The sequence below is a fragment of the Manacus candei genome, unplaced genomic scaffold (assembly GCF_025592945.1).
Source record: "Manacus candei isolate 608988 ecotype Guabito, Panama unplaced genomic scaffold, ASM2559294v1 h1tg000056l, whole genome shotgun sequence".
Classification (NCBI taxonomy): Eukaryota; Metazoa; Chordata; class Aves; order Passeriformes; family Pipridae; genus Manacus; species Manacus candei.
In genome coordinates, this window is record NW_026138104.1 from 5063120 (window position 1) to 5074235 (window position 11116).

The 11116-nt window shown below is 37.6% G+C and overlaps 1 protein-coding gene across 9 annotated transcripts in view; it reads left to right on the top strand.

Moving 5' to 3' along the window:
- CACNB2 (calcium voltage-gated channel auxiliary subunit beta 2) overlaps nucleotides 1–9495 on the top strand; it is a 243561-nt gene extending 234066 nt beyond the window's left edge. For 5 of the 9 annotated variants that reach the window (XM_051802387.1, XM_051802385.1, XM_051802391.1 and 2 more), the window contains 3 exons: nucleotides 158–253; nucleotides 1479–1664; nucleotides 6319–9495. In XM_051802387.1, coding sequence (XP_051658347.1) covers nucleotides 158–253; nucleotides 1479–1664; nucleotides 6319–6810 — 774 coding nt within the window. In that variant the 3' untranslated portion in view covers nucleotides 6811–9495. The remainder of the gene's footprint in view (nucleotides 1–157; nucleotides 254–1478; nucleotides 1665–6318) is intronic. The other 4 variants (XM_051802386.1, XM_051802388.1, XM_051802390.1 and 1 more) reach the window with 1 other exon arrangement.
- Nucleotides 9496–11116: the final 1621 nt, after the last annotated feature.

Below are 11116 nucleotides of genomic sequence, written 5' to 3' on the forward strand. Positions count from 1 at the left end.
TAGCTCATTCTGGATTAAAAAGCATGGGAAATGTTCCTGAAGCCAGCAAATTAAGATTTTGCTCTGCTCAAATGAGCAGTTTAAAATGTAAACATTTTAAGTGGTTATACATGAAGTCTGAACTTGGTCACTTTCATTAATGTCTTACTTTTCACAGGTTTTACAGAGGTTGATAAAATCTCGAGGGAAATCTCAGGCCAAACACCTTAATGTTCAGATGGTGGCAGCTGATAAACTGGCACAGTGTCCTCCCGTGAGTTACTGTTAATTTATGTCTTGTCTTTGAAAGGTACCTTTCTTTTCAAGCACAAGGTTTATTACATAATTTTCAGGAATGTTTGCCCTCTTCTGGCCATTCTTCACTATTGCTTTTTTGCAGAATACCTCCTGAGGATTCCGGGCTCATCACAAGGGTGCAGGGGAGAAAAAAAGTCCTAGTCACAAGTAGTTATTAGGATGTGTGCTGATACATTCAGTGCTTCAATAAACTGATAGTTTGTTTTACTTGACAATTTTAGGGTGTTTTTGGCCTAAAATTGAACCCTCTCAGTGACTACACTTTATCTCTGGTAGTTTAGGATAAGGCCAATGGTTTCAGTAGCATCCCTGGGGCATATATCACCATGGCCACTACTGTTGATGTTCTTGGTCACAGTTTTGGCAAAGAGCTGAGGGGTACCTGAGAGCTCTGCAGTTCTTTTGGTGATGTGCACTGAAGTAAATTCTCTCAATTTCCACCATAAAGCAGAGGTGATGAGACCCCAACTGTTTTTTAAACATGACATGCATTGCTACCAGCATACTCAGCTGTCAAGGGTATGGGTAAGAGACCAGAAAATGAAGGTTCAGTTCAGTGACCTTCACAGAGACCTGCACAGGCCCTCAAAGATGCCTTCTGGCTCCCTGAACAGGGAGGAAATGGAGGAAACTCACCTCCTAACTTCAGAAGCCTAAAATTAGGCCATGTGACTAATCTCTTGCCTAGTATTTGTATGACACTTGGAAACTGAAGTATCTGTATTACTTGTGTTTCTTACTGTTGTTAGTTATTTGTCTTAGTTTGTCTTAGTGTTCTCTTAGTTATTCTAGATATAGGGAGTGATCCCTTTTCTTGCCGTTTCATTTTTTTCCTATAGCTAAATACTTCAATATTTAACACTTCTTTCTGTGTATTTGAGTTTTAAGATTTGTTCAAGCTGCTTCTTCATGTCTTCATTGACTGTGCATTACTAAGTGGAAGTCATGAGGACTTGTTTTAGCAACATTATTGGTAGTTATGATTGCTGTCTTTTGTATCAATTGCATTCAGAAAAACAAAAAACAAACAACAACAACAAAACCAAACAAAAAAGGTAAAATATCTTAATACAGGTACTAGAAATGTGGTTCATTTTTGATGAATGGAAAGTGTGGTCAATGTCTCTAGCTGATGTCCCTTTAGCTGGTGATTATTCTCACTATAACCTCTCCTTTATCAGGAAATGTTCGATGTAATTCTTGATGAGAACCAGCTTGAAGATGCTTGTGAACACCTTGCTGACTATCTGGAAGCCTACTGGAAGGCTACACATCCACCTAGCAGCAATCCTCCTAACCAGCTTCTCACTCGCACACTTGCAACAGCCACTCTTCCTATTAGCCCAGGTCCAAATATTAATTTACAGGTACAGTTTTTATACTATCTCTTCTTTTTTTTCTGTCAACTTCTTCCTCTTCCAAAGCACAGTGGTAGGGTGATACTAGAATATGCTGGATATTTTTCACTGTTGTTGATAGAGTAAGAGCTTTTTCAGTGAACATTCAACCATTTTCAATATAAAAGGCAAACACAAGCATGCTATTGTTATTACTATTGTATTCATAGTAGCATGTGTTTGTGTACTGACCAGGGGGCTGGTTTTGATTTCAAGGACTTAGCCAGCCTGACTGAAAACATATGTTGATGTGAAGTGGAATACTTCAGGTTTTATTGTGTCCAGGACCCCACTGTGCCAGTAATATGTGTACCAGCCACAAGCATTTTTGTAGCTGGTCATATGTAATCCAGTCAGAGAAATAAAAATGGGCTAATACTATGCACATTACAGCCTCTGGTAACTCTCTGACTGATGGGCAGACTATTGCTAACAGGCAAATCCCAGCCCCAGAGACCCTACATGACAAATTGGGTTATGTACAGAGCAGATCCACAAATTTTGGAGGGAAATCTGTTCCAATCTTCCCATAGGCTATAGAGCTGTAGAGGCTGAGAATGACTGACTCTATTGGTAAAGTCTCAAGGTCAAAGTGGCCCTTCTAGTGTTTCCTTTATTCTTTTATTCACTGGCCACTGCTGTGAAAAGTACATATTTCCTTCAAGCCAAACTCTGACATAAAACTTGAGTCCTGCTGCACATGTTGTGCAGAAAGACCTTGAGAGGCAATATGTTCTGAACAGGGAGAACGCTGTCTAGTGAGCTGGGAAAAATAGGCATTATTCCCACCTCTACACTGATGTGCCCACTGATATGGGCATATTATGTCCCCTCTATTCTCCTTCAACTTTTTGTTTGTATAATTATATTAAGGTGCTCAGCATAAGGAGATGCTTTCATTTGTATATTTGTTGCATGGCATAAAATGAGGTCTTTAAAGATGATACTTAAATAGTGAGTGTTGCCTTGAGGCTGAGAAGATCACAGTGGGGATTATAATACATCTGTCCCAGATAAAATAATGGCTAAATACATCTAAATTTCTACCTGAGTTCCATATATGCCCATAAGTTACATACATATGCAAGTTGCAATTCATAACTTTGGCTAAGAAAAAAGCCTCCTTTTAGAAAATCAAAGAAAAAAATGTATCTGCACCCCAATTAAAATACAAAAAAAATGGTGGGGTTTTTTGTTGTGGTCTTGCAAAATCATTTTTTGTGTCAAAGAATTTCCCATTAGAAAACCACAGACTTTACGGTTTTGTTCTTTAACAAGAAAAATTTAGCCACCTTGAAGGGTATCTCCTTCTCTTGCTTTCAAAAGCAGTTGCAGGAAAAGAGACTGTAAGCTATAGTTCATTTCTGCCTTTTTTTCTGTCCTCAGAGCTGAAACGCCCTGAAAAAAATTGTGAGCTGGAAGAATTTCTGAGTATGAAATTCAGTTTTATTGTGTGCAGACTTGCTAGATAAACTTTTTTTTTTGCTTTGTAAACTTTTTAATTATTTTGCTTAAGTTTTTTTATGCCTTTTGGATGTGGATTTATAGTTCACTTACTCATTTTATTAACCACGTTCTCTGGAGGAACTATTACAAGAGTTTTAATAACACTTTTCTGAATGTTGTGCTCCTTACAAACTAACATTTTTATTTTAAGGACTAAAAATGAGAGTGTATTTGCAGTGTCACAGTTTGTTTGTAGGTCTACTAATACAGAAGTGTGAATCAACAGGGGTGCCTTATGGAACACAGAACTTTTACATTGTTTTGGTTTCATTTTCCTATGATACATTTTCAGCTGACATCTAAAACCTGAGCCAGTCACTGTCTTGGCACGGAATGGTTTTATCTCCTTATCATGGTGGCATAACCCATTCTCTCAACAGTGTTAAGATCCTCTATTTAGAGAATTTAAAGTCTCTGCCTGTGCTGTTTTTGTGGACTGCTCTGCTGGGAAAGGCCAAACCACCAGCTGTTTAGCCTGGAGGAGCCACATCTGCACTGCAAAGCATTGGAGTCATCCTCCCCCAAGTGCAATGCAGTGCCCCTTTGCCATGAAACATACTTGTTTTTCGTGATTTTTCAGTCCTGGGTGTACATTGTAAAGAAAGATTTGTGTTGCCAGCTGCCAGAGTCGTGTTTTTATAGAATGATCCTGACTGTGTTGCATGGCACGAGGTGCTTGAAGGTGTGAGGCCTCCTGGGACTGTTTGAAATTAAATCAGCAAAGACCATACACCTCCTGTCCACCTGATGGAGAGCTTTGCAGCAAACTCATGTGGAAATTGTTGACTAATTCCAAAAAGACTGGAGCAACCTCACACACACATGGTGCAGGCGATCAGGGACCACTGCATGGAAATAGGGAGCAAGGCAAATTCACTTGGTGGACACAGACTTCTCTCTCCTCTTTCAACACTCCTTAAACTTCTTTCTAAGAACCTCTACTTCTTTGAAATTACAGCCTGAATAATGAAATGGGCTTATCTCAAACTTTCTCCATTTTAGACAAAAGGCCTTATGAGACTGGGCCATAAAATTCCAGCACAGCAGAATCTAATCCAAACCAGAGCCCTAATGTGGTTATGAACCACAAAGCCAGACTCTAATCCAGATTCAAACATTACCTGTTAAGTGTCCCTGTAACATTTATGGGCAAGTGAATTTGCCCATAAAATCCAGCGGCCCTACACTATTTTGAAATTGCAGGTACTGTCTAAATTCATTCTTTATGTTCCTTCACATGTACTCGTCATAGCAGAAAAGATGCATCTGAGCTTGTAAAAGTAGCACTGTGTTCAAAGCAGGTTCACATTTTGCATTTGCTCTCAAACCACAGCAATGATGGCTTTTAGTAGTCCTGATCATATACAGGTACATACATATGTGTCATTTGACCATATGAGAATGAAAGGGTTTTATATGTATACCAAATTTATGTGCCTTGAAAACAGTCATGGTGATGAACTGATAAAAATTGTGTTTACACATTGAAACAGGCACTGCTTTGGACTCTTTCACTTTTCACTTGATTTTGTTTACAGTTCACCTCTGTTGAGTCATTTCATTTCACCTTGAACACATCTATTCCTGTTTACAATTACTACATTCCTTTCTGGCAAATCAGGATCATCTTGAGAATCATAAGAACAAGAACAAACAAGAAATTTGACTGCTGTTCCTGTTACCTTGCTCTCATCTATACCATTTTTTTCAAATTAGGAACACATGGAATAATCCATCTAGTTGCTGGAAAGTTTACAGAATAAAATGCTTTCTTGGAAAATTAAAATTTGTCAAATTTATCAAATTGCTGATTTGAAATATGTTGCTTTTTATAAGTTTCTGATGAAATATAGATTTTTTTCCTGTCCAATTTCCTGTCATTTTACTTTTTGAGTTGCTAGAAAACCCACCTTCCAGGATCTGTGGCTGAAGGACAAAATTTTCTAGCTCTTTTCCAGAAGACAGAAGGAAGATATGTTCATGAACTTTTCTGGAGGCAATCCTTATTTTTAGACAACTCTGAACATAGAAGGGCAAACTTAAGCCTAACTTTGGTAAATTCAGAGCAGTCTCACAAACAAATGCCTCTGTTAAAACCTATTTTAATTTTGTGCCAGCAGGGATGATTTTGTCTTGACATTCTTCACCTCTTATGAGAAGGATAATTCAATTTCAACATAAACTATTTCTTAAAATTGTTGCGATTAAGCTTGAAAAGTCTTTGGCTGTGGCTTGGCAACAAAAGCTGGTTAATGCAATGAAACCCCCAGATGAGTTAAATAATGTCACTTGTTCGTTTTGCAGTGATTTCAAAGCATTATGCGGGTGAAGAGTAGGTTTATTACCTGGTAATTTTTATTTAAGTCTTTTAATAGCAGTTGTGTGTTAGGAAATTCTGTATGTGATAATATCACTCTCCTCCTGCTTTTCTTGGCAATGGTCTATATTCTCAAGCTCTAAAAATTATAAGGTCAAAGTTTAATTTTTCATTACCATGAAGAAATGAAATGATTGCTGAGAAAACAAAAGGTCAGTGATACTATTAGTATCATAATACAAACTTTATTCATACCAGATTCAATTGCTTTTTTTTTTTTCCTAAAAAAATAAGTTTTTCTAAAAGAGCCAAGGTTTTGTACTTTGGTTCTTCGGTGTAATCAACCTCCTCAGCCCACTAAAATCACTTTCCCATAGTGGCTGTTTCCAAGCGGACATCTGTAAACTCTCGACTGATACCTGCCCTTTCCTGGCATGATATGTCCTCTCTAATTTTTCTGCGGTTTATCTTGTTTCCGTATGCTCTCTTTTTGTTTGGAGGGTGGTGGCACTTACTGCTAACTGGAATAGTCAGAAACATCACAAGAGACATGAAAGTGTCATGGAATAACCTAAGTGCCACCCTCCATTCTGATGAGAGTTAAAGGAATTGTTTGTATTATAATACTGAATTTTCAGTAAAAGTTGAATTCTAATGGTTTTTTTTCTAGTTTAGATTCAAAGTGGATTGTTGTGTACTCGAATTTCATTGGTTTCATGGTACTTTCTAGTTGAATTTGATATTGGAGAAAGTTTTTCAGTGTGTACCTCATGTACATGAACTTACTGCTGGTTCTGATAGCAGGGATCTCAAGGAGACCAGAGGAATGACCATTCGGTCCCTGAACGCAGTGGTTCACAAATTGAAGAGGAAGCACGAGTTGAACCCATCAAGAAGTCCCAGCACCGCTCTTCCTCAAGCCAACACCACAACCATCGCAGTGGTGGTAGAGGCCTTCACAGGCAAGAAACTTTTGACTCAGAAACACAAGACAGCAGAGATTCAGCTTATGTAGAGCCAAAGGAGGACTACTCACATGACCACGGTGACCACTATGATTCTCACAGGGATCATAATCACAGAGACGAGTCCCATGGGAGCAGTGATCACAGACACAGAGAATCAAGGCATCGCTCAAAGGAGAGGGACCGCGAGCAGGACCACAATGAATGCAACAAACAGCGTAGTCGTCATAAATCAAGGGACCAATATTGTGACAAGGATGGGGAAGTGATATCGAAAAAACGTAATGATGCGGGAGAGTGGAACAGGGATGTTTACATCCGTCAGTAACTTTTGCCTCTGGCAGTCTTGTGTTTCTTTGAAGTCTTGTAACAATGGCCCTTGAAAATATCTTTGGGTTCTTCATTGCAGAACACATGGTATCCTTCTGTATGCTGATTTGTATTGCTGTTGCTTGCATAGCAATAGCATGAAATAGAATATTCATATACTTATTTTTTTGGTTAGTGCTATATGAATTAGTGTGGTACAACTGAAGAGTTCCTGATGTTGTACTATGACATTTTTCAAGCTGTTTTTGGTAGCTGCCACTTGAACAATATCTGTTGCCATCAAGGTGTTGTTAGTGTTTTTTAAAAAAAAGGTACATTTGATGTTTAATAACTTCCCGTGTATTCAGCAAGCCAAGATCAGCACATAAAAGAATCTAAAACTTTTTGTCTGCTCTGATTTTTAATTTGTATGCACTTGATTTGCATATTGATTTAAGCACCACTCTGTCGCTTGTACCTCTGGTGGTCTCCATATGAAGACAGAATTGTCTTGCCTTACACACAGGGGATCATGGAGTCAAAATCTATTTTCTATGTACTGGTACTGTGTACTGTATATACAGTTTATAAATGTTATTTCTGCAGACACCTTCTTACTATATAAGTTTGATCACACTGTTTTAGAGTCCTAATGCCAAGTCAACAGATTTGCTTTTGAATTACTGGCAACTGGAACTAGCCTCACTTAGGAAATCTGTAACAGTGTTCAATCTAAATACTTCTTCTTCTGTAGCAGAAAGCTTATACTTATTGTAAATACGGATGAGTGCTTGAGATAAAGGGTGTAACTCTTTTACCTTATGCTGTCCTTGCAAACCCAATTTTGCATTTCAAGGTTATGGTAAAGATAATGACTTACCACTATAAATTATTCTTCTCTGTTCAGGTCACAAGATTGCAATGGGCACAGCTTAATTTTTGTTCTACTGTCAGTATACTAGAGCACACATGTTGGAGGTGTGTATGTGAGTGGTGGGTGGTGGATGGGCGTACGTGTGCGTGTGCACATTAGGCAGCGAAGTGTGAGAATCTACTGAAGAAAACAAAGGTTACTCAACAGCCCAAAAAGTCTGCTTCTTCATTCTGTCTGTTAATTTAAAAATCCAAATTGCAGTCAGGGAATATGAGGGAGTTTACTGACCCAAGTAACTGGGAAAGTAGAAATCTGCTGGCTCTTTGTTGAGACTTCGGGAGAGCAAAAACAGGCAAATGTTACTGTGAGTTTCACTGGAAATGTAAAATCTTTGTTCTAGAGTATTTGTTTTAGCAAGAAAAGTTTACACAGCTTGTGGAGAGATATTTTGTTGGAAAATAAATTTTTGTAGCTTCTCCACTTTTTCTACACTTGCCAATTCCTCTGCATTCCCACTCTGCAGCCAGCTCATTGCTTTTCCTTCACCTAAGATGTTGTGCTGCTGGTGAGAGTATAGAAAAACGACTGTGACAAAATGCTTTGTTAGGAGCTTTCTAGAGAAAATGCATTGAAATCAAAGGGAGTGAACAGTTTGTTTTGCATTGAACACCTGTTGCACTGGTAAGTGGGGGCAAATTCACTATTATTTTTGACTCCAGGTTCCATACCCTTGCCTAGTGTAAAAGCTGTTCTGCATCACATATAGTCTTTGTAGTACTTGTATGAATGAAATACTTTTTGTATTTCCCTGTAAATAGCACGTTATATAAAGACTGTAGTGCGATAATAATTAAAATAGCTGGAAGTTCTTTTTATTTATTATTTAAATTCTGGGAATATCAGCATTGCCTGATTTTGAATATCATTTTAGTGAAATGGATAAGATATATGGCAGGTGCATGTTTTCTCCAATCTCCTATCTCAGCATCCAAGTAATTCAGTTTAACTCCTTTAAACATACTCTGTCCTTCCTCTCCCTCTCCCACCCCTCTCCCTGATGCTTTATAAGCATTTTTTACAACAACCTGAGAGTAAGAAATTCTGCTGTCAGATATCTGGCCATTCCTCCCAGTGCTGCTGGCTCTTGTGGTTATTCAAGGGTAGGTTTTGGCTCAAAGCATGAACTATGGGGAACACAAGAAAAAGGGTTATTTTTCTAGAAATAAAATTCTCATCATTTTTCTAAACATCACTATATGACTTTGTAGACAAAGGAAGAATAGGTAAGTAGATCTGTTGTATTAGTAAATGGATATATAAGAGTACACAAACAGTGGCTTTTGATACAAGAGAATTTTCAGGGTATCTGTGAAAAATAACATTGCAAGACTTTGTTGTTTGAATCATATCAGATCATGTGTAAGTGGGAAGAGAAGTTATATTGTCTTGCTCTATATTGCCTGGCTTTAGCTAATTTACCAGCTTCAGTAAATGCTGTTGCTCTCTACAACTCATGATGGCTATGTCCTCTAAGAAGTGATTCCACTTCAATACCTTGAATATTTTGTTCTTTTTCTGTTGGGTTTTTGGTTTGGTTTTGGGTTTTTTTGTGGGTTTTTTTGTTTGTTTTTACTTTTGCTCCAGAGAGTATTTATTTTTCACCTTTCTTAAAGTATTTTTAAGGAATATTTGGCAGAATTTCAAAGCACTGAGTAGTATATGAAAACTATGGAGTAGGTAGCCATGTATAGACATAAGAAAATAAAGAGCATAGTCCAAACACTAGTATTTAAGTATGGCCTATAAATTGATTTATGGAGTATAAACATCTTATCACAAAAAAGGACAAGTCCCAATCCAGCTAGTCATAGAAACATGTTTTGTATAGTGCTGCTGATTATGTACAGACAACGTACTAACAAAAACGCATATTTCTTAGACAGACTCACTGAATAGGTTTTTATTAGCCTTGCTAAGATACTTTCCTTCAGTTACTGTTTTAAGAGTGAGAAATCATTTGTAATGTGAGCTTGTACTACATATATTGCACAATACCACCTGCCTGCTGAGCACTACTTTGAAAAGCACTTTAACAGTTATGTCAATAAGAAGCTTTAAATATACTCCAGCTGGAGAACATATCAAAGGTTATTGTGATGAAATGTCGTTGCAAAGTTTTGCCAATAGAAAGTTTAATATTATTGTTTGCATTAGGATACTAATGAGTTTGTATTTCTATATCTGGTTTCAGGGTTTTGAATCTGAGAAATGGTAGAGGTCCCAGTGAGCTCCAGAGTCTTCTTATGTATGTGTGGTACGAAACAACCTGTAAAATTTCTATTCAAATGAGCTAAAATACAATAAAATCAGTGGAACAAAAGGAAAGGGGAGGAAGATAAAATAGTTAAGTGATATGTAAGTCTTGGCAGCTCTAACTCTATATTTTTCTAAAGAATTTCAGTACATGGAAGGAATGCGATGCATTTCCAAATTTGCATGTATATATGTTAGACGTGAATCTTATTTTTGTGTGTTTTTTTTCAAATGAATATACATCAGTGCTGAGTAGCCTGAGTCTATTTTTACCAGTTGTTTAGTGTCACACAGACATCATGGAAGAAAGAATTCTTGAGGAGGGACTGGAAGGAGGTGACAGTAACAGTCTCCAGACCAGCTAAAGGACAGGACAGTGGGGAAGAATAAGAAAAGAGTTTTGTGCACAGAGGCAGCATCAGTAGGAGTTAAGAGCTGAAAGTAACTATTTTTATTAAATCAATCCATAAATTATTGCCTAGAATTTAAAGAATTCTTCTAGAATGCTCATGAATTCATATTCTGTGTCTGGCATCCGGAGTTCAGAATTTGAAGAGAGTTCTGTAACTTTTGCTTCTCAATGTATAAAATTAAGGCTTTGGACCTATTTAATGAAGATCAGTTTTAAAGCCACAGAGAGTTTCAGTGGAGCATTTCTCTTCACAGAAATCTGTAAACTCTAAACCTATAGCCCTTATTATAAATGGAGGATAAGGAAATGAATTCCACTCACTAAACCCTGCATAAAAGTAAAGACCCATTCTTACTTCTCCCTGCATACCTGGTTACTCTTCCTATACATGCAGTTCCTGCCCAGGTCTAATACCCTGCCCCTTAACACTTCCTGTCTTTTATGAGTTTGTTAGTAAATGTAATTTTTAAGCTCTGTTGTAAAGTCATGCTCATGTTCTGTGACGCCTGCAAAGGTTTTAATGGGGTCCACTATGATTCCCTCAGCTGGAATGAAGGGAGTGGTCTGACTGCTTTTAATCAATGTCTGTTCAAAGTAAAAAAATGGGTGTAAACCACCTCCTGTGTTTGTTAGTTACTAAAGACTCTTCAAGATTTCTTTTGGTCTGTGGTTATGTTTGACCTCTGATTGCTTTAACACATCAGGCTGAAAGCTATTTCCCAAATG